A 24,711-nucleotide genomic window follows, 5' to 3' on the forward strand; every position below is an offset into this window, starting at 1 on the left:
ACAGCATTGAGTCGTAACTCATCTAATTTTTCAAGGTCCTCTAACCGTTCTGAAAGTTCATGTCCCGTCCAGTCCAATTGTTTGCATACCCTTAGTGTGGGGATCAAAAAGTCAATAGGCAATATTGCATTTAACCCATATACCATATTAAATGGTGTAGCATTGAGTGTTGTTTTATATGCAACTCGATAAGCCCACAATGCTGAATAGAGCATTTGATCCCAATCTGTTCTTGTTTCACTAACCAGTTTCGTAAGAACCATGCACAATATTTTGTTGGTCGCTTCCGCTTGGCCATTGGCTTGTGGATGATAGGGTGCAGATTTGCGATGAATTACCATAAACTCATTTAAGAGATTTTGGATAACTTCATTTACAAAGTGTGTCCCTCTATCACTCACCAGCTCAATTGGAAGGCCATAACGTGTAAACACATATTCATATAAGAATTGTGCCGTGGTTCTAGCGTCTGCTTTTGTTGTGGCTTTTGCTTCCACCCATTTGGTCATGTAGTCCGTGGCCACTATGATATATTGTGCTTGTGAACGATACGTTGGTGGAGTGATAGGACCAACAAAGTCCAATCCCCATTTAGCGAATGCTCGAGCACTCATCATTGGTCTTAAGGACATTTCGTCTCTTTTAACTGGTACCTTAGTGCGTTGACATTCATCACACCTTTTCACGAATTCTGCTACATCTTGAATCATGGTCGGCCACCATATACCTGCAACCATAATGATTTTTACGGTTCTCTCTGCTGAAAAATGACCTCCTACTATGCCTGCATGAGCTTGTTCCAATAATGGAAAGTAGTCATTTTCATGAGGAACTAACCTCAGCTGGTCATCAATTCCTCTTTTATACAATTGGTCACTAATGAGGGTATACCTATTCGCTCGATTTGTAGAGCCTTTTGTCTGGCTTTAGACCAATCTCCTGGCAGCTCCTTATTAGTCAAATATTCCACAATAGCATGGCTCCATGCGGGTGCTACTGTCACTTGGTATAATGTGGCATAATCCACAGTGGTATTGGATGTGCAAAAGTCGCATTTCTTGATGTAATTTGCTACATCGCCTGCCATTCCTGGCCAATACACTCCAAGTCTTCTTAATTGTTCATACATCATTTGATTTCCTCTATGGAATCCCCCTGTTTGTGTGTGGGCCTCCTCCAGATACGCTTCGTACTCCTCTGGGCCTATACACAACCTTAGAATCATATCGTTTCCATGATGGTACATTCTTCCCGCAAGCATTGTGTAATTTTGTGCTTGTCTAACGTCTTCCACCGTGTGTTTGTCGTCAAGATTCATTCCATATGTCAGGAACGGAATAATTTGCTCTGACCATTTCGGTATCATCTCTATATTAAACAGGTATGCGTCTGGGAGATCATCATCTACCCCAGTAGGTTTTTTCGACATGTAGTAGTCGAGAAAGGTGGTCTGCTCTTTGATGCGTTTTTCCTTTCTTAACTACTACCGTAAAATCAAACTCCAGTAACACAATGAACCAACTTACAATTTGTCCCGTGTTACAAGGTTTGTTTACTAAGTACAAGAGTGCCTGATGATCCACAAAGAATGTGAATTTGTTCGCGAGTAAGTAATGCCGAAATTTCTTTACCGCATATATCATACCCAAATCCTTCTCTTTCAGTGGTAGTATAATTCTTTTCTGCACTGTTGAGTTGTCTGCTAGCATAACTGATTGGAAATTCCGTCTTACCCTCATCTGGTTGTGCTAATATACAGCCTATTGCAAATGCCGAAGCATCTACATGTACATGGAAGATCTTTGACCAATCTTCTTCTCGACCTAGATCTGTGGCAATGTAAGCAGGTCGAGGATTTTCTCCTTGTTCTGCTAAGTCTATTTTCTTGGCGTTCTCTGGTCCATCGTAGGATTCGTTTGATTTAGGCTCCCTCATTGGTTGCTGAACCACCAATCTTCTTTCCTGAATGGTGTACTTACGATAGTGAGGAGGTACATCTATCTTTTTACTCCCATCACTAGCGTTCGTTCCATCGCTACTTTCCATTTCAGTTGTCCATACATTTTTCATTTTTTGTTTCAACTCATTGTATCTCGTTTTCCGTTCAATTTTCGTCATAATTGGACTACCACAGACATTCAGTTTTTCTGTTGACTCTTTTTTTTTTTGTTGGTTTTCTTAGGTTTCAACAGTCTGGATTTAAATCCTGAGTCAACAACCTTAAGAAATCTTCCTGACACTTTATCCTTAGCACAATCAACAGCATGAATGTTCATAAGGAAATGTGTCTTACCCTTAAACTCCGGCATGGGTCTCAACCTGGTTGGTGGACTGATATGGTGTCGTTTACTCTTGTATCTTTTTTGGCGTCTCTCACTTTGGTTTGGGAAATTGTAGAAGACGTCATTGTCTTGATCTTGATTGTCGTCTCCCTCCGTATTTTCCGACTTCTCGTCATCCGCGTTATCCTCGTTTTCACTTTGATCAGAAGAATCATAAAATTCTTCTCCTTCCTGCTTGATTTCTGTAGTGGGGATGTCCACATAGCCCCCTATCTTAATCTCAAGTTTCGTTTTTGTTTTATGGATCCTCATATTCTCAGTATCTCCATCGTTCTCGTCCTCCTCCAAAATTTTTCTCAACATGTAGTATGGTATGATATCGTAGCCATTCTCATCACAAAATTTGGTGGGAGTGACTTCATTGACGCATACATCCAATGTAGCCAAAATTTGAGACCATTCTAGGGGTTCGAGCTTCTCTTCAGGAAAAGGTTCTCGTATATAGGCATCGTCTTCCAAGACCCTCTCAAGTGTCCTTTCATTGTTGTCAAATTCACTACATTGAGATGCCCCGCACATCCATATCTCCTTTTTCTTACAAAGCCACGCTGGGACTTCTGATCCACTAATGGTGGCTGAGTCAAGTTTACGCGTGTAGTAGTTTCAGCATATCTTAGATACAAATAATCATACCCCCAGTCCTGCACCATTTTGAGTTGCCTCATGAACGGCCTACCAAGGATAATTTCATAGTTGTTCTTCTTGCCGAAATCTACTATGGCAAAGGTATGTTCGTACTCTATGCCACAGGAAGATACCACAATTGCCTCAAGCAATCCTATAGACCTTTCTATGTGCCCATCCGCCAGTTGCAATTTCATTCTAGTTGTTCGTATTGCTGGTTTTCCCCCTTTTTCCCATAGCATTTTGGTCGCAATGGCAATGCCAGCTCCACTATCAAGTATTGCCTTAGTCTCTATGCCGTTATACTCAACTGGTAGGGTTGTGTTGCCGTCTTCACCTTCACAATACTCTCCTACCTTGTTGAGTGTCACTGGTCTAGTGTTGACTTTCTGCGGTTCTGTGTCATTCAGCTCGGTTTCGAAGAACTTAAGAGGCGTCCTTATGCCAAATTTTTCAAGACATTTGCCCACGTCCATCCACATGCTTGGCCTAATTTTTAACAATTCTGCCAATCTGATTGTACACTTGAGTAGAGTGGTCAACAAGTCTGTTAGGATTTTAGTGTCCAATTGATTTGACTCGCCTATTCTTTGAGAAGGTACTCTTCGAATTTCTGACCTTGCCTCATAGTCCCCCATATATGATGGCAAAGTTCTGAGTGATTGTGGTCTGCTATCTTCGGATGCAACTGAACCATTATCCCCTTGAAATGATTTAACGTCTAAATCCCATGGAGGCTTATTCAAGTTCAGCTCCGAGAAAGGCGCTGACTCGACTGTTTTTGTCTCATATTTTTCTTGAGATTTTCGCACCGTTTCCCATAGCTCTTCAGGCCAATTTTCTTCCACAATAGGGGAATATGGTGGAAAATATTTCACTGCTATTAGGTACGTCTTTTGCATCCTCTACATCCGGCAAGGATTTAATGTTTTCCTTCTTGTCGGGTATCCTTTGTTCGGTTTTGTGAGGTGTTTCATTGTTTGGTGGTTTGATTGCTTCCATAGGTGGAGGCTCCAATAAAGCTTGTGCAGTTTCAATCAGTTGTTTGCACATCTCTAGTCTTTGTTTTTCTATCTCTGGATATGGATATGTCATCCATCTTTGCTCTACAGTCTGTCTGTTCTTCAATCTTGCTTCATATGCTTGCAAGATTGTATCTAAGGGTTCATTGATCTTATCTACCAATACCGACCATCCTGAGCTTGCACTTCTTGGTCCTTTCGTTGATTGTAGAGAGTCGGACTCTCTTTGCTGTTTAAGGTTCTCTCGAGCTATCGTTAGCTCAACTTCTACATCTTTTTGTTTTCGCTCACGTCTAGCTTTCATTTTCACTCTTCGTTCTTTCCAAGGATTATCACGACTGACGCTAGACTTGTCAGTCTTGATTTCTTCTTGATTTTCATCGTTACTCTTGGGATGATTGTCATTTTTCCTTGCTTGGGCTCTCGTCAAGACCTTAACAGGAATCGGAGTTTCGTTTTCTGACCCTCCACTGGAAGGTAGCGCTCCCAGCATATTCAAGGTAGTTTTTTCTCCTTTGCTCGGGTTTTTAGGGCAATCAGGGATCAAGTGAGTAATTCCACACTCCGTGCAATATGCATTGACCCTAACAATTTCTTCATGAGGGCAGTCCCTCAACCAATGGTCTCCACCACACTTGTAGCATGGTCCTTTAGGTTGTTGAGGTGCTCCTGGAGCTCCTCTTTGTTGGTGTGTAATTCTTTGCCCGTTCATGCCTCCGTTGGCTATGAACAACAGTGTTCTTTCATCCAGGTTATATCGCCCTTCCCCCGCTGCCTGTGCAGCAGTTGGTGGTCCTGTATTTCCTATCATGCTCCATGGTTCTGGTGTAGAGGGTTCGTCCGGTGGATAATAGACAGAGTTCGCCGCATATCCATTGGGCTCGTCGTAGTATGCATGCATAGGTACCAAAGCCTTCTCATCCGACTGAGTTACTGTGGGTGTGTATCTTATGCCGACTGGTCCTAATCCTGGTAGGGGTGGTTGTTGTCCCAACACTGGTTGTGGTCTTTTTGCACCTCGAGGTCCTGGTAGATTGCCAGTCTGATATCTAGGCATCGGTGGGATTTGAGGAGATATCGCCTGAGCTGGCGGAGCATATGGTCATTCTCTCACATATCCCTTGTTATAATAACACTCCTCCGTCCCATGGTTTGTCCATTTTTGTTCAATCGCACACCATTTTGGTTGTTTAGCTTGTGGTTTGGAATACAAGTTAATCTTTTCAAGCACCTCCTCTACAAGCTGCTCTTGGCTTACTGCTACTTCTCCTTTCAGTGTTGTCTTAGCAGACTTTCTTCCGATTTGTTGCGAGGAAGAATCATCGTCAAGATCCTTGAACTCACCCTCTTTGTAGACCGCACAATTGTCCAAGGTATAGAGCTTCCTTGGTTAAATCATTCAACGTAGTGCTCCTTTTCATATGTAAGTCCTTTTGAAGATCTGCATTCCTTAGTCCTTGGATAAATATAAGCATAAGTCTGGACTGAGTTGGCAGTTCTTCCACAGGGCAGAACTTAACATATCTTTTTAATCGGAGGGCTGCCTTTCGCACAGACTCTCCATCTTTCTGTTTGAATTTATGGATTTGCGAGACTGTATTATGAGCTATCCCCCTTTGTGAGAATTCCTCGATAAACTCGTCAAACACTTCCTCCATAGACTCAAAGTCTCTTCGCTCCACCGAGTCAAACCATGTAGCAGCATCATCCTCTAAGGTTAAATCGAATCTTGCAAATTGGGTAGGAAAGTCTAACACCTCTTGAGCTCTAATTACACGCACAAAGGCTGCTACATGATCTCTCGGATCCCTGCTTCCCGTATATTTCTTTTTTACCCATTTTTTCACTTGAGAAGGTCTAATTCTACGATGGTCTACAAATCTCATCATGGGATCTCCCCGTCCTAGCCGATATACCTCCTCTGGTCTTCTGTAGTGGCCACGTTCCTCTCCCAATGGTGCTCCTAATCCATAATTTCTAACAGTTCTCGTGAGAGATGATTCATCTCTCCGAACTCGTTGTCGGGGTGTTCTTCCAAGCTCAGTTGACCCCTGAGTCTTTGGCTTACTCTCTCCTTGATACTGTGCATAGAGTGGTGGTTCTTGTAGATCCCTTAATCCTCGTGCGGTTTGATAACCCTCTCAGGTTCGGTCTTGTTCTAATGTAGCACTCTGTCGAATCCATGCCTACAATGATGGCTGAGTAGTTGGTTGGTCCTGGTAGTTGGACGTCGGTGGTCGGGTAGAATGTGAGGTAGCGTCATACTCTTCTCAAAAGGGATTAGTTGACTTGCTAGGGGTGTAGGTGGCTCTTGGTACTTCGTCAGGGCCATAGATCGATGCTCCCGGAACTGTTGCCCTTTCAACCTCTTCTGGGAGAATACGTTTGTATTCTCGCCCGTATCTGTCAACAAAAACAATATCCTTCCCCATAGCAGTTTCATAAGAAAATAAGTAAAGAACCTTGTCTTTGCTTAATTCATTTGGGTAGGGTTTCTTGCATCGAAAGTAAGAGACTATTCCCTTGCTTTCATGCTTGTAAAACCCTACATTCTCATTATAGGTTGGGACCCTGGTTGTTTTCTTATCATACATAAAAAGCGCTCCAGGTCGATCGATGCTAGGAGGCAGTTCTTGGGTTTCTGAAACCATTTTCCCTTTTGCCACGTTATCCCCATATCTGTTGTAATCCTCAGGGTTACTCACTATCAAATAGTGGTTCCCCTTTTCGTCTCGGAATCTGTCACCATCATCATAGACTCGAATTATCTCTAGTCTCTGAGCCGGTCTTTCTTCAATACAAATACACTTGCGTCCTTGATAGTCAGAATAAACTAAGGCTCCCCTCGAGTTAGTTCCTTCCAAGAAGATTATAGTGAACTGGGTTTCATTTAAAGGATGTAGGGAGGTGCTCCCCACTGGCATTGGTCCTTCACCGTTGAAACCTCCTGGCTGTTGACTCCCCATCATGAAGAAGGACTTTTCCGACGAAGTGTCAGTATCACTACCCTCTTCAATGATTGGTGCTAATGGGTCTAGTCTCTTTTGAGTTACACTCTCTTCGGTGGATGTGGTACTTACTTGACTTTTGACACTTTTAGCTCCCAACTTAGCAAAGGCTCCTGACCTTAAATACATAAGAATGAAAGTTTGGTTGCAAACTTAAAGCTTACATGGACTCCTTCTTCCTGTATGGCTTTGTGTTGATCTCCTTCTGGGATCTACACAAGGATGGTTAGTCTGTTCACAATGGTTTTCCCTGAATTACCAAAAATCTTTCAAGTATATACAGCAACCCCTTAGTCAGTCTTCTGGTCGCCCAATTTCAAATATGAAATGATGGCTGGGATCTATATAGAGAGTATGTCCTAGCAGTATAGTCACAAATTGCAAAAAGTGTCTAATTCACTACTTTCTTAGTCTATCGCGATAGACTGACAATTTGCTCAGCACAAGTCAATTCAAAATTGTGACTTTACCCTTGAGTTCTAGTTACCCTCTATAGCCTATCCCTCAAGTTTTATGAAGTTTGGACACTTGGGTTGGGTTTTGGTCCCATTTTAGTATTTCAGTCAAAGCTTGATTCTCTATCTGACCCTCACATTGACCTTCTGTGTTCTAAATGCCTTGAATTTTGGTGTGTCTGCTATTTAGGCCCTGATAAAACTCTCCCTAGGGAAAATTTGAAAGAAAATTTCCCCAGCAACAATTTCCTTGGTCTATCGCGATAGACTAGGCACTTTCTCCAATTTTAGCATTTTTCTCAAGTTTTCACCACAGTTGGTTTAGCCTCCCCTTGTGTAGTGCATTGACCAATTTTGGCACTGTTTGGACATTTGGACAAAGACTTCTTGCCCTTGTCTCTAAATTCAAAATGGTGTTCAAATTCACTCAATTTTTGTGAGTACCCTTGTATTGATGTGTTAAACCTGTGGTGTAAAGGTTTTTTGCTTGTTGCTAGTCAATCACCACCTTCATCAGTCTATCGCGATACACCAGGCAGAGAGCAATGGGGACATAATTTTTTGTCTGTTTTTGCATAGTCTTGTTCCCTGTGCCCATATAAGTCTATTCCCCAAGTTTTATGAAGTTTAGAGTTATTTTGACCTCAAACTCAAGCACTTCACAAATTTCACTTTTCTCTGACAATTCACAACTCCATTGCACTTGAAGTGATGCAAATTTGATGACACTTCATCTTCAACTTGTGAAAATCAGTCATACCCCATGACACAGTCAGTTTACCCTTGGCTAATGGTTATATCTCTTCTTGGCCTCTTTAGGTTCACTTAGTGTTTCCTTATGACAATCACCTGTTTCTTTTTTTGTTGGTTTTGGTCGCAGTTTTTATGTTTTCTCGAGTGTTGGATCATAAATTTAGGGCAAAACTACTCCCCTGTTCATACTCACGAGCACGACACAGACAACATACTTATCATCTGATGACACGACTAACCCGTAGGTGCACGTAGGCGATCTCGTTAGCTTGTCAGGCTGAGACCAATCTACACATACGCACTTTTATGATTCATCAATCACTAGCTCTAGTAGAATGCAACCCACTCTATCCCTAAACGCTCACAACACAGTTTACACGTCCAATGAACTCGGAATCGCATCAAACTTACTAGGCACCATCCTCTCACTAGGATATACTTACCTATAAGTCTAATCTCACCAGATTTGAACCCTAGTTATCTCGAATACAGTCGCGATAGACTAACGGGTCATAATCCAAAAGTGGGCGAAACTTAAGTTTATGAGTATCTATGTGTAGATAATCTCTTTCTCATTCCATAAAGCACTTGATTATTGAAAACAGACACCGTTTGTGCTACTTACAAGCAAAACAAGCTCGAGGAAGGATCGATCACGATCAACTCGAAACGGTGAATGCGTAGCGTGGGCGCGTAGCTCTCGGAGAGACTACCGTGATGGTGTGGTCCCGTCGTGAATCCACTGAGGGAGAAGCGCGTAGCGAAGAGGATAAGACACTCTCTCTCTCTCTCTCTCTCTCTCTCTCTCTCTCTCTCTCTCTCTCTCTCTCTCTCTCTCTCTCTCTCTCTCTCCCTCCCTCTCAGACTCGTACGACATAGGATTAATATTCAAATGTTGTTCAAAAATGGTTCTAAGGTGACTTTTATACTTTAGTCACCTTAGCTCAAAAATGTACATGGGGTTCTCTTACTCATTATTACAAAGTGGGAACAAATCTGAGAACAAATCTGAGTCCTAACTAACTGATTAATCTTTACATAACCCAGACGAATGGATCAAAATGATAAGACGTCTTTGACATAAAATGGGAATTTGATATGCTTTACAAGATGGGCTCATTACAATAGTTGGACCAATGGGGATCCAACAGTTTTTCATGTCTTTGGAGCTTCGTTGTCATGAAGGCTAGCCCACCATTGATGAGCAGATTTCTGAAAGTGCATAGCTACATGGCGTAGTTTGGAGGACTCCGTGAAGCTCTCGTCTCCAAAGGCCGCATCAAATTGCTGGATGAAGGCCAATACTTTATCGATAGCACCAAAGGTTCCATCATAGGTGAGAAAAGAGATACTCTTTCCTCCCTCCTTGAACTTCTTTATCTTTTGGGACCTTCGCCATGCAGGGTAAGATTTGCGATGTCCTCCCCTCTTGTATTTTCTAGGAGAATGGCCATAGCTTTTGTCGAAAGAGGAGGAAGGTCAAGAAGAAAGAGAAGAGGGTGACCTCTTTCTTTCCCTTTTTTTCCTTTGTTTCCTCTCTTTCCTTGCGGAGTGACGAGGAGAAGTACTATGGGTTGACCATTTCCTCTTGAAAGGAGTTGGCGACCATCTAGACCGCTGCCTTAGTGGAGCCACATCTTCAAAGGAACTTAGGGATTCATTACTTTCTTCTTCTTTGGATTCCTCCTCTCGTATGGGAGAGAGTCTTCTTTTGGGGGTCTCATCAAGAGGCCTCCTAAGCTCTCTCTCTCCTCTTGGAGAGGAAGGGAAATCCCATAAGCGTGAAGTTGTTGAGTAACTTTGGCTTGCAAAGCAAGGTTGCCCATAGCTTGCTGCAACCTAGTAATAAGATAATTGACAAACATGGGGGCATGCATCATCATTAGCACCTTCATGTGCAAAATCAAAGTTATCAATCTCTCTTGGTTATTGCCAGCCATGATAACTAAACTTAGGTATAGATTACTTGTGCTTCGGTACCCTCAAAAACATTAGTCGCTACTCTTCTTTACCTTTGAAAATCAGTTCTCAAGCAGTCACACATGTGGTTTAGACGTTGTTGATTGCAAAGATTAGTGGAGAGGGTCTAACATTGCTCGGTTGATTATGGTTCCTGTTGAGCTTGCTCCTACCTCAATAATGGTTAAGCCAAAGGCAAGCCCGGATTGGCTCTATTATTAAGACTATAGTTCCCAACGGTGTACCTCGAACTAAGTCCTTCTCAATCAAGATAATAGACCCCTGTCCCACTTACCTAATTGCAATAAATAGGCCCAACCTTTCATGGAAAACTTAAGGACCTCTCTGCTTAAGCAAGAAAAGAGAAACCAATTACTCTAATACTAATGTAATGGAAATGGCCTATGAATTGAGAATAGTGGAATTAAGAGAATTAAAGAGAGCATTTTTGTGAGACTACTTTGAGAACATAGAGGGTGAACTTATTTAGCAGTAGCAACTTAACCATAATACTTAATTAACTTGGCATGAACAATACCTTTGAAAGAGAAAGAGTTTAGAGAACATGAAAACATTTGAGGACCGGATATATGTGGAGCTGGTCCCCCCTCCAATAGGCTTTTTTATTATAGATTCTCCCATCAAGAGAGACTTGGTACAATACAATCTTTGTGCTCCTTGTGAACTACGTGGTGCAATGAAGATGGAAATCTTCATGCATCACGAGCATAACATAGACTTTGCAAAAAGCATTAACTATCCCTAGCCTCAGTCCCAAGGCCTCAAACACCTTCAAAGGTGGAGAGAGCTAGCGGGGAATAAGGGTAGGGAAGAGGAAGAAGAAACATTCATAGGAGAAAGAAGTAGTTTCTCACTTATCATCACTCTTCTTGCTAGCATATATAATAACATAGTAATGAAGATGGAGAAGATGGCAAGCTTAAGCATTGAAGCATGGCTCTTGGTTGGATTTGCATCATATAGCCATGAGTGTTGGTGTAGGCTCTCAACTTCTCTACAAGCTTGGAGAAGGAGATGGAGCTCTTGCACTTTGCCCTTGTGAGAATGAGCTTGTGAGTGTGTGTGTGTGTGTGTGTGTGTGTGTGTGTGTGAGAGAGAGAGAGAGAGAGAGAGAGAGAGTATACCCCCCAAGCACACCCCTTGTGAGAATGAGCTTGTGAGTGCGTGTGTGTGTGTGTGTGTGTGTGTGTGTGTGTGTGTGTGTGTGTGTGTGTGTGTGTGTGTGTGTGTGTGTGTGTGTGTGTGTGTGAGAGAGAGAGAGAGAGAGAGAGAGAGAGAGTATACCCCCCAAGCACACCCCTAGCTTCTCTTGGTCGACCCCTCCTTGTAGCCCAAGCTGAAATTTGGTTGGACCCCTACAAGCCTAGCCAATCACATGCCTTATTCACATCAAGCAACCATGCTAGATTTTGGACAAGTGTCCCCCTTTCCCCTTTGAGAGAGAGGGCTTGGAAAATGCTTTAGACAACTAATTAAATAACTAAATGCTCATTGGTCCCCTCTTTAGCGTAGCCAATAGGGCACCCCATGTGGTTAGGCATAGGGAGAGCTTTACATGTGTCCTTGTGCCCCTTGAGGAAGGAGTGTCCTTTGGGTGAGTGGGGGGTTGGTCAAATCATTCCCCTAGCTTTGGGACTCTCCCCCTCCTTTGTAGGCCACTTTTTGATTCAAGCTCCTCAAGCACCTAACCACCCCCCCACCCCCCCAAGCTTCTCAAGCACCTTAGTCATCAAGTGCAAGCTTAGGAAGAGTATGGGCTCTCTCTCAATCATGCCCTTAGCTTCAAGGGCTCACCCCCGCCTTGTAAGGATTGATATGACTTTTCAAGCCCATGCCTAGCTTAAGCATGCACCTTAGTTATCAAGCATCACATGCATTTTAATCATCAAGCACCTCAAGCAATGCCCTAGCTTAACCTAAGGTCTAATTACTTTTACACAAACCTTTGGAGGTCTTTTTAATGAAGCTATCCCTAAGGTCTTTTAAGCCCCATTAACAGGCATTGCTCTTTGACAGATCATCTCTCATTTGGACCCCTTTACCATTGGCCCTGTGTTGACATAGACCTGTAAGCACCTTTCTATATTCTAATCCTTGTTCCCGTATATTCTCTAACATTAAATGATCAGTTTAATATGAGAAAATCATTTGGGTTGGGTAGATATTAGATTTTATGACAAGGCCCATAAGAATTCAACAATTATATGGACGGATCCACTGTAAATAAATTAGAGTAGGACTATCTCTAGGGAGATAATTCCAACAAGTTAAGAACCATGTAGAAAGCCGTTATATACTAGAAATCCTCGTTATTTGCCTTTAGAGTCTACATGTCTTGAACTTTTATGCTAAACAATTTGGCAAGGGAGAAGCTATAATGTCTATGGAGGTTGTGCCCTTGCAGTTGTGTCATACTAGGATGGAACAAAAAAAAGAATAGACTACCCTTTTCAAATGTTGGTAGCAACATCAATATATACCCGTACTTAAGTAATAGTGTCGATGGATAAGATCGTGATTTTTGACAAAAGACCGCAACATGGCATCCTATATGCATGAAACCCAGCACAACTAATCGCTTTCTAACCTTGATTTAGGTTGCTCCATTGCTAGATGAACTCAGTCGTTGTATGCACATCATGGTTATGCTTTCTAGAGCAGGTTTGCACTCTGAGATGTTCTCCTTGCTTTGTGTTAAAGTTTACACCCTAACAGAATGCTCGCCTTACCTTGTCACTATAAGAGTCGATGTTTGTGTATAAGCCTTGGCATCACATACCACCAAGACTACAACGAATACCCTGGTGGTTTGACATCCCACACCAACAAAGTAGTTGTACATGCATACTAACTATTTTCCCTTTTAGAAAGATAACGGCATTTTCCATTAAAGGAATAGGAGGATTTCACATGGCATACAAAGAGGAAAAAGTGCCCAAAATCAATCAAGGATTCTTTCATAACTATGATGTAAGTCTTTTACTAAAATGATGAATGACTGAATTCAATTGAGCATACTCTCTCTCCCTCCCTCTCTCTCTCTCTGGATTATACCCCATATGATTCGCAACATTGGATCTTTTTGGCTCAACTGAAGAAGCCTCCAAAGATGCAATTGTCACTATGATGATGTTAAAAGAAACGTCTTCTCATTTTTGCTCTCTCTCTCTCTCTCTCTCTCTCTCCCCAAAAAAAACAAACAAACAAACAAACAAACACACACATATACACGTTATTTAGGCATTTCCATTGTTGTGTCTTTAGGGCCTTTAGGGTGTTATCATTGTTTTGACTTAAATTTTAGTCTCTCAAGATTTTCGTTTTGGGTTTTTTTGGGGGGGGGGAGAGAGAGAGAGAGAGAGAGAGAGAGAGAGATGATGGTGATGATGGGAGAGTGACTTGAGATGATGGGAGGGTAGTGAAAGGGGTGTGGGACGCGAAAGCCTCCCCTCCCCCTAGCTACTCCTCATCTATTTCGTGTTGGGCATGCAAGCTCGCTGAGCATTTGGGCTGGCGCATTCCCCTCTCTCTCTCTCTCCTCTCCCAAAAGTCAGCGCCTTCTAATTGAATCCCCCCCCCTCCCCGCCCCCCCCGCGGGAACTCAATGTCTCTCTTACTCCCCATATTAAAGGCCCTCTTTACTTCACCGCCCTGGCTGCCTCATCTTTCGAATCTGGATCGAATCTCCATCGGTCTTCTAATCTTGCCCCACTGCATACTCTCAACCTGCCTTTCTACTCTCTCTCTCTCTCTCTCTCTCTCTCTCTCTCTCTCTCTCTGATTACCCTTGGTATTCTCCCCTCAGTCTGTGTAACAATATCAGAGAGGGGGGCTTCATGCCTTACGCTTGTTGTACGATTGATACGCAGCTGTTGCGGCCATGCAGCTTTAGCAGTCTTTCCTTGGTAATTCCCCGGTGGATGCAGATGACCCGTCCTCGACATCTCATGATTATGTGCGACGCATTGGACAAGTTGTGAGGAGTTTATTCCTCTCTCTGCATGCAGATATTGTTTGTTTGTGAGATATACGGCAACGATTAGGATTATGGCTACCGTCGATCAAGGCATTAATCTGCAAAGCAGCGCCGCTGTCAACGTTTCTACGATCAATTTCCTGCCTGCAGTACCGGCCTCGTCGTGGACGCCTGCTGCTGCCCCTCACCACCACCACCATCATGACTCAGCTACTACTAATTACGCTGCCATCTGGGAGCCTACCACCACCTCCAATCCTGGTACTCACATATTTATATCAGCCTTAATTAATGGACTGAGCATACGTTAATTTCTCCTTAAGTCGAATTAAGGTTAAGTAGCTAAGAATGTCATCTCCAAATATTTGTAGGTCAAGGTAGATAACTGAGAAATTCTAAATATACTAAGGACTAATTGGTGTGACAGGTCACGAAGAAGAAGCGTCAGCAGGACAAGCCCACTGCATGAATCTTATGGAAAGAATGGCCTACACACAGCACAATCTAATTGGGCCAACCTTGGAAGGTACCGGCCACGGTGCGGTCAACTGGGCAGCAGCTAAATACGAGGATAGAGACGATGAGAAGCTAGGGGATCCGCTACTGAAGATGAAGATGATGGATGAGCAATATAGTAGCAATTATGTGAGTCCCAACAGTATTAATATGTCATCCCATAATGATAGTTCAGAGGTAGTGCAACTAGTTGTGAATGAGGAGGGTTCTAGTAATGCTTCTGATCACCATGTTTATCCTCATCATCATGGATTCCTCCTTGCCTCCCCCTCCTCCTTATTGCAACAAAAACGTCACCGTGACCATGCCACACCGCCCCACTCTAATTCAAGTGCTCCACCTCATGAAATCTTCGACTCTCAGCTACAGAAGAAGCAACGTGCAACTCCGGCCACCAAGGTACATCTCTCTTTTCTTATGAGGCCTAGAGATACATAGAGGTTTTGTGCTATTGTGTAGAGCTTGTTTATTGTGTCCAACATCATCTTATACAAAGAAATAATCTCGGATGTTTACTATATCTTTACGGAAGATCACATCTCTGTGAAGCCTATTGGAGAACATATATTTGTGGATGGTAGTTGTATTTCAATCACCCCTTTCTTATTCAAATTGTGGATCTCTCTTTAAATTCACACTTTTATGTGTAATTTTATATAAGGGGGATATAAGGATATAAATGTTTTTCTTCAATTGAAAGTATTTGAGGCACTTACATATTTATGAGCGATCATCCCAAGCATGAGTTTTGTTGGAATATGGATAAGGGAGATAACTCAAGAGAGAGTGTTTTACTCGCCAAAAATTCATAAAGATAAATTATTAAATAGCTCAAAGGGAGACATAAATAGAGGTGCATGCTTTGGCTTATTCTAGTGATCAATGCTTCATAGTTATAGATTTATACTCTTCTAGGTTTGATCGAAGAGAGGATGTTATAATGATCATGGATTGGTTATATATGCTTACTCATAAATAATCCATTGCTTTGTCTTTGATGAAAACATCATAGTACGTCCAACACTATAGAATGTTTCACCAAGCCATATGTGATTTTAGGTTGCATCTCCACCATCATTCCACCAGTGACTCTCAGTGACATCTCAAAGATATATGATAAGAGTCACAAAGGTATATTGTATTATAAAGAGACATATATGTCTATTGGCATGCCCTATGATTATCTCTAATGATCTATAATAGCATAAGGGCAAAACAAAGTTTATAAATTCTTTGTGTACATCCATTTTATGAGATTGCTTGCATTCTCAGTTAAATATGAAAAGTTTTGTCTTGTATTGCCAAGTTGTTGGAGTATGGGGATTTTCTCTTGGATCTTTTAACGAAGTGTTCAAATGCGTGCAATGGCGCAATTTGTAGCAAGTGAATGCTAGGAAGCTTTGACTGCAAGGCCTAGTTACGAAGTTTCTAGAAAAAAACCTCATTTATGTTAGCAAAAGTGGTTGCACTAGGATTTAGTTTTAAATTTTTAAGGATGAGCTTTTATAATTTAAATTTAAAAATTTGTAGCGAGTGATCTTTCATAATATGAACATACGCTAATAAATGCTTGCTTCAAATGAAGGAAGCACTAAACAATGAAGATCAAGCTACTAGTGGAGAGGTTGGACCTGCTTTGAACACCAATGGAAGGCCAAGAGCAAAGCGTGGTTCTGCAACTGATCCCCAAAGTGTTTATGCACGAGTATGTTTCCTCATTTTTTATTTTTATTCAGTGCATGAGCATGCATAGGAGCATACTTGCTGCAATTCACATGAAGCTAAAACTATTCATGACTTTTATTTGGTGATTGTGTCACCTTAGCAACGAAGAGAGAGAATCAATGAGAGGCTAAAAATATTGCAAAATCTTGTGCCAAATGGTGCTAAGGTATCATACTTTATATTTTGGTCCTTTATTAAGGCTTGGCTTGTACAACATGCTACTCACAATCATCTTTGTCTAGGTTGACATTGTTACAATGCTTGAAGAAGCCATCAGCTATGTAAAGTTTTTACAATTGCAAGTTAAGGTAAGAAAAATTTAGATTCTTATATCTAATTCCTTGTGAGTCAATAATGTTTTAACTCTTTTTTTCTTTAATGCATAGTTACTAAGCTCCGATGAGTATTGGATGTATGCACCTACAACATACAATGGAATTGATGTTTCTTTTGACATGCTTCAACACTCCACCTAATAAACTTATATCACCATGAATGTGAAACATTTTGTAGCGAAGCAAGCCCCCTCAATCTTGGCTTTTCTCTCCTTCTAAAGGATCGAGTTCAAGTTAGCAAACTTATCAATTTGCTATTCCTCATATTCTTTATGTCTTCATTGACATTGTAAACTTTCAAATAATACAAAAAGAAAAACACAATTGATTATTTGTTCAATTGATTTCATGTTACTCAAACTCATATACAACTAATAAAGTATATATTAAGAATTAATTTGTGTGAAAATTCTTTGGGATCCGTTTTAAAATAGCATGTAGTGTTTGTAATTTTGGTACTATAACATTTCTCTTTACTGTGCATTGTGATTATATTATAACAATACACAACTAAAGGAGGCAGCCATGCAATTCTCAGTACAAGTTTGTGTATTATGAATGACTTTTGAGCATGAGTAATTAGTTGTCAAAAGGTCATTAAGTTAATTTGAATTTTCATGCACAATCTCAAGTTTTCCACATATTGTATTTCTTTTATAGATTTCCCTAAACATAACCAATAGAGTTAATAAAGCTCAGAAGGAGCCTTTGTCATGTCATGCCGAACAATCTTGCAAGCTAGTGAATGTGCATGCACTTGTAAAAAGTTATGTGCAGATAATGAATGGAAGCTTGAAATAGAGTGAGATCATGTGAGACAGAAGACTAAAGATACAAAATACAAAATCTTTCTTATTGAGTTTCTTATGAGTACAACTAAGTCTCTCTTCTCTCATCTAACTAACTAACTAAACCAGTAGAGAACATTAAGTGTTTATAAAGGCTTGAGCCATGCACCTCCAAGAATTTGACTATAAGGTGCCACTGAATTGGGCACCAAGGCATCACCTTACCTTAAGCTTGGTTCACATCCCCATCCACATATGCTCTCTATCTCTTGTTCATATGCCACTATTTCAACACCTCCCCTCAATACCATAGTATATGAAAGGGAATGGCATTGACATTATGAGGCTTTGAATCGCCTCTTTAAGCTAGTGGGAATGCCTTTATAATGTAAACTTACAAAAGTAACTTTTTTTAATAATTATTTAAAGATTAGTTTTAAAAACTTTCTCTATGGAGGAAGAAGATGTTACATTGTTTGATCTATGGGGAACTAGGTGCCCCAAAACTCAAGGAAGAATATATTCATGAAAAGGAATCCATATTTACGATCAAAATTGTGTTTATATTGCATCTAAGATATTAAAACTTCATTAAAATGAAAAATTTGTAAATAAAATAGCACATTCATCTTTTCATACATATGCCTTAACTTGAAAAACAAGCATATCCTATTCCTTATAGGCATGAAAACATTTAGAGACTAATAATGCAAATTATAAAGCACTCCAAACTTGACTAAAACATATTTTAGGATGTCATTTGCTTAAATTATGAAAAATGGACAAAAGCAATACACGTTTTTTGATACAACTTAGGTTCAAAACTCCTTCGCAAATATCTTGAATCTCTTGGAATAATTCTAAAAAATAACTCGGTTAAGGGGACATATAAGTGTCTCGGGACATTAAACTGTTTCATTACCAATCTAGTGTTAGATTAAATAACGAGGAAGGTCTTACCACTTGTAAAACATGTCAGTGTTTACTCAGTTCCTTGCTTTCCTTACTCAGTCCCATGGCAATAATCAGTTCCTTGCTTTCCACAGGTGCTAAAAATAGCAAAATCTAACATTTTGAGTACATATGAGAAGCTCTTGGCTTTCAATCACCTTCCCGCCTAGGAACAAGTCATTCGTATAGAACCCTAACTTACATGTCCTTTGTACCCATTTGCAAAGATTGCCTACAAGGCCTCTAATTGCAGGGCACTGCTTGAATAAGTGAGAGGGATCCTCACTTGAAATTCTATACCCTTAATACCTATCTGACCCGATGCATAGAACTAGTATTTTGGTGCCTGTCTGTAAGGCTCCCCATAGCACCTTCCACAAAGATATCCTCATTGCCAGAGGCCACTGTGGGTACCAGATTTTTTTTGCTACTACTAGCCAACTAGCTTCTGGCCAATATTGTTTACCCCACGGTTTGTTAAGGGGGTCAAACCAATCAGCCTTGAACATCATAGCATGGTAGATGGATTTAGTATCCGGCTTATAGAAGTGGCTGCTCTTAGGCCATTGCCAAGCTTTCCACTTGAAGTTGGATTCACAGATAGGCATCAAGAGATTTTTCAACCTTTCCACAACTCTGTTGACCAGCAGTCTTTCAGTGCCATCAAGGTGAAATTTTGTAGCCATTGTTCTGTATCTTTCCAACTCTTACTGTTGTTCTCCCAAAAATAGGGCAAGCAATCGAGTCCCTTGTTATTCACCTTACTACCATGCTGCCATCTTTTGAGAGCTAAGGGGACCAACGTGTTATGGAGTTCTAGACATATCTAGTTACCTCCCCCCACTTCAATGTTTGCTGCTCTGCTTATATATTTGCGCATAAGCTCACCGGTTGTGCCACCAAGCTTCAGGTTGGACCACTGAGGGGCCAGAAGTTTGTCATGGACCTCTATCCCTTTCAATTGACCACCATGAGAGTAAAGCTTTGCCTTGTCCATCATATCCTTTGTCATAATAGCACGCACATGGTCTTGCTTTGCAATTGAGACTACAATTTTTTTTCACACTGGGCCTCATCACTAATAATAGGGTTGAGTATCCTGATACCACCGTGCTCCACAGGCCTAGTTACTGTCTCCCCCTTTGCCCATCCCCAGGGCGTTGAGTCTTTGGTGTTATTATTCCACACAAATCTTTCCACCGATTTCAAGAACTCTTTCCAATTACATTTGGAAATCTTGAGGAGCCCGCCCGTGAAGGCAATGTGAGGAATCATAAAGGAGTTGATCCTTTCAACCCATCTTGATCTCTCAATGCTGCACTTTGACCCCGAGGCAACAACAAAAGTTTGCACAATCAGAAGACAAGCACCACAAGTGCAAGAACCTGTTCACATGCCAATGCTTCACCATGCAGCACTTGATGAGCCCTAGCCCAAGAATTGAGGCTCTATAATACAGCAAATTCTAATTTTATCTTTTAATTGACAAGAGGCCACCACATGCTTGAGCTTTACAGGCTAATGATGCCATCCTTCAAAGAACTAGATGCCACCGCTTGTGTGCCTCCAATTGCTTGTAGTGCTCAAATTTGAAGCTACAACTAAGTATTATATTTTCCATAAATGACCCTTTGGTGCTAAGGAAGGTCCGATCACCTACTTAATTTGAGGCTCAGAGAGCTTCTATAGGTTATAGTAGAAGAGATATCACTCAAAGCTTTGAGAGAAGCAGCCATAGGGTTACAACGAAAGGATAAGACATGGCTATGGATTAGCATGTACAACTAGATGAGAACCTCCACACACTTTGAGAGAAATAGAAAGTGCCAAATATCCTCTCCTTAATGAAGGAAGTGATTTGTTCACTTAAACTCCCATATATGTGTTAAATCTCGACACTCACCTCACTTTACCTTAATGAAGACCTAAATTTTTCTTTGGTACCTTGTGAAGATGATGAACGGAAGCTTGAAACAAAGTGAGAGCATTTGAAATAGAATTTAAAAAAAACAAGATGGCAAGATCTTACTTATTAAATTGCTTATGAGTACAATTGAGTCTCTCCTCTCTCATCTAACTTACTAACTAAACAAGTAGATAACTATAAGTGTTTATATAGGCATGAGCCATGCACCTCCAAAAGAACTAATTAGGTGCCGTTGACTTGTGAACTAGGGCATCATCTACCTTAGGCTTGGTTCACATACCCATTCACTAATAATCTCTAGCTCTTGTTTATGCCACTATTTTAACAAGTTCTTTTGTATATTCACTTGTAGATTCCTCTCTCTTCCCTTTGTGCATCATCATATTTGGAAAAGAGTACAAACCTAAGGACACAACTCTAAATGGTGGCTTGTGCCTCCTCCAATCTGATGGCTTCCACAACTACAAAGGATTAAGGTACTCATTCTCCTCCTATTTTAACTCATATCTTTAAAGAGACTCGACTTTCATAAAATTATCCATTGTTTGGAGGCTCTCATCCAAGATTGTAATGGCTATTGCCCGCACAGGAGCAATAGGCATTACGGGAATGATTACCCGCAACTACATTATATGAACATCAACATATAGAATGACAAGAGAAGGAAGTACACAGTACACAGGCCCCGAACACCTCTTGCTTCATTCATGTATATCCAGACACAGAGTTACAACAGTAGATGCCCTGAATATCATAGAGATTGGTTAAGTTACATCAAAAGACAGGTATGCCTCTCCATATACAACCGCTGCTCCAGTGCAGATCGAGAACGGTGCAAACACTCCTGTCCCATGATATCCTGTGAAGAACTGCCGCTACGGTCGCCGCATACCGCATACCCCTGATCCGCAGTGTCCAGACCTCCGCAGGACCGCAGGACCGCAGGACCGCATGTGCGGCTAATGCCGTAACACCTGGCACGCACAGTGGCTTGCGCGAACCCACACTCAGCCCCTCCGGTTGGAAGGTTCCGGTGGTTTCTCTGCACCCTGCCGAGACTGCAGATCCTGCAGCACCGCAAAGCTATTCAGCCGCTCTTCGTCCAGTTCCTGCAAAACATCCAATCGATAAATCAGAGAATCCTCCGGAAGAAGCCGATCCGCAATCAACATCTGCATACTCGGAATCACATGCTCCACCGGAGTGATTGCCTCCATGCCAAATGCCAACTTAAAAAGTGTCAATCGTGTTGCCACATTATAAGCTGTCTGATAGGCCCATAAGACGGAAGGAAGTTTCACATCCCAATCCGTTCGATGCATATTCACCAACTTTGTTAAAATCCGAATCAATTGCTTATTAGTTGATTCTGCTTGCCCATTCGCCTAAGGATAATATGGAGAAGATTTCCTGTGTAATACAAAATAAAACCGTAGCATTCTCTCCATCACCTTATTCAAAAAATGACTTCCCCTGTCACTAACCAGCTCAATAGGGCAGCCATATCTAGAAAAGATATCCTTATATAAGCATCCCACCACAGAAACTGTAGTGTTATCTCTCAAAGGCCATGCCTCCACCCATTTGGTAGCGTAATCCGTGGCTGTCAAGATATACTTATTTCCTATGTGAGCTGCCACTGGTTTAAAAGGACCAACAAAATCCAAACCCCACTTTTGAAAAGGCTCCAAGGGCAGAATTGGCTGAAAAGGCATTCTGGACCGTTTGGTAGGTTGCCCCAACCGCTGACACACATCACACTGTTGCACATAATTTCTCGCATCCTGAAACAATGTGGGCCACCATAATCCAGATTGGAGAACCTTTCGAGCTGTGATTAATGTTGCAAAGTGACCTCCTGCAATACCAGTATGGACTTCCTCTAATACTGCTTCCTGCTCCTGTGGTAGCACACATCTGAGTAATACCTCTGCCACCGTACGATAATAGAGATTTCCCATAATAATCTCAAAATTCCTGCTTCTAATAGCCATACATTTCCTCTGATGGTGGCTGGACAAGAAAGAAGTCATTTCTCCGCTGTCGAGAAAATGAAACATCTCCTCATACCATGTCCATGGGATGCTAGGAATGACCCTTGCCTGTTGCGGAACTGTGATACGCTCTGCAGCTACTCCTGTTAGAAACAGAGACACATCCAGAAATTCATCAGCTACACCCATCTCGGCGGCTCTCCGGAATCTAACCTGGATAGGTAGTCAACCACCGCATGCTGAGCGCCTGGCCGATATATGACCTCAAAGTCAAATTCCTGCAGCAAAAGCGCCCATCTAGCCAATCTTCCCGTCAAATTTTGTTGCCTTACGAGGTATAAAAGAGCCGAATGGTCCACATGGAAGAAAACACGTCGGCCCAACAGATAGTGCCGGAATTTCTTTACTGAATAAATCATCCCTAAACATTCCCTTTCAGTTACGGAATAGTTTCTTTCTACGGATGATAATCGTCTACTAGCATAATAGACAGGTCGGAACCATCCTTGACTTTGTTCCTGCATCAGCACACTGCCAATAGCTCGATCTGAAGCATCCACAAACACATGAAAATCCTGACCCCAATTTGGTGCAAGCATAATCGGAGCTTTGGATAGCTGAAGTTTTAATCTCCGAAAAGCCAAGTCACATTCCTGTGTCCATTCAAAATCGATAGCATGAGCTGCCTGAGTAATCGGGATTGCTAAATGCGCGACAAACCGCAAATGCCTTCCATGCCAACGAGCTTGTCCAAGGAAAATCTGGCACTGTTTCTGGTTCCGCGGTGGAGGCGCTTCCATAATTGCGGCAATTTTATCCAGATCCACGGAAATACCATCTTCAGAAATTATATGCCCCAATAGTCTGCCACTGCGAACAGCAAATGCACACATTAAAGAATTCAAACTGAACTTCACCTCTCTGCATTTCATAAAGCATAACCGTAATTGCTTCAAATGCTCCAATTGCGCTCCAAAAACACTGAGATCATCCAGAAAAATTCTCATAAAATCCGTCAAATAAGGACCAAAAATTTGAAACATATCCCTTTGAAAAGTGGAAGGTGCATTCCGCAATCCAAACCACATCACTGTGCAGGCAAACACACCCCATGCGGTAATAAAAGTTGTTTTTGGCTAATCCCGCAATGCCATTTGGATTTGATTATATCCACTAAATCCATCCAAAAAAGTATACATCTCATGTCCTGCTACATCATCCAAAATGGAATCCAAAAATGGAAGAGGAAAAAGATCTGGAACAGTAGCTGCATTCAATTTCTGGTAATCCACACAAATTCGGATTTGCTTATTTTTCTTTGGTACTACCACAATTGGAGAAATCCACTCCGGATTATCAATAGGGGTAATAAAACCCACTTCCAACAGGCGATCAATTTCCATCTTAACTTGCTTTTCCACATTCGGATTCATCCTGTATGAGTGCTGCTTCACTGGCACCGTATCCGGTTTCAGATTGATCGTATGCTGATAAAACTTAGGATCCAATCCCTACATATCCGCATATTCCCATGCAAAAACATCCTTAAACTCTATCAGTAACTTGATCAAATCATCTCTAAAACTGGCCTCCAGCTGCTTATTAATGTATATAGGCTACGACTCCGCTTGCTCCCCAAGAAAAACCTTCTCTAATTCATCTTCTTTAACCCTTGTAATTTTCTCCATTTGCGCCTCAAACGCTCGTTCTTGCTGAATCACGTCCTCCAATGATTCAGAACTTGGAAGCACCTGTTGTTGCTCCCCTTTTCTTGTTGGAGTTCCTGAAACCCCCACCGAATTCCCTTTCGGAATCAGAGAAATATCCACAAGATATAAAGAAACCAAATCCGGATTAGCTTTGAGAAATTGTTCCTCTTCATCCTCTTCTAATCCTTCCACCATATTGACTGTTTCTGCTATCACCGGCCAGGCTGCCTGAACTGGCTGTCTGCATGTTCCCAACATCACACGCACTTTTCTTCTACCCTTCTTTACTGTAAGCATATTTGCTTCCCAATTATGCTTTACCCTCGCTTGCCGTAACCAGGGTCTCCCCAAGATAATGTGATAATCCTGATTATGATCTTCAATATTCAAGACTACTAAGGAAACAGCAAAGGATAAGCCCGCCACATCCAAAACAATGCCCCGAAGTAAACCCAATAGTTGCACTCTTCCTTGATTTGCCATGCGGACAACAAAGGGTACAGGCTCCCAATCACTGAGACCAAAATGCTCACAAGCTGCTTGGGTGATAATGTTTACTCCCGCTCCACCATCCAATAGTACCTTGTCAATGTATGTTCCATGGTA

General features: G+C 41.6%; 1 protein-coding gene across 1 annotated transcript; it reads left to right on the forward strand.

Annotated features, from left to right (window-relative positions):
- Window positions 1-13,844: 13,844 nt before the first annotated feature.
- Window positions 13,845-17,063, forward strand: LOC147455418 (uncharacterized). Its single transcript, XM_086515256.1, has 6 exons — window positions 13,845-14,421; window positions 14,588-15,075; window positions 16,262-16,381; window positions 16,502-16,567; window positions 16,644-16,709; window positions 16,788-17,063. The coding sequence occupies exons 1-6, from the start codon at window positions 14,232-14,234 to the stop codon at window positions 16,875-16,877; spliced, it is 1,020 nt and encodes a 339-aa protein (XP_086371382.1). The 5' UTR covers window positions 13,845-14,231; the 3' UTR covers window positions 16,878-17,063.
- Window positions 17,064-24,711: the final 7,648 nt, after the last annotated feature.

The sequence above is a fragment of the Adiantum capillus-veneris genome, chromosome 6 (assembly GCF_014529385.1).
Source record: "Adiantum capillus-veneris isolate H3 chromosome 6, ASM1452938v2, whole genome shotgun sequence".
Taxonomy (NCBI): domain Eukaryota; kingdom Viridiplantae; phylum Streptophyta; class Polypodiopsida; order Polypodiales; family Pteridaceae; genus Adiantum; species Adiantum capillus-veneris.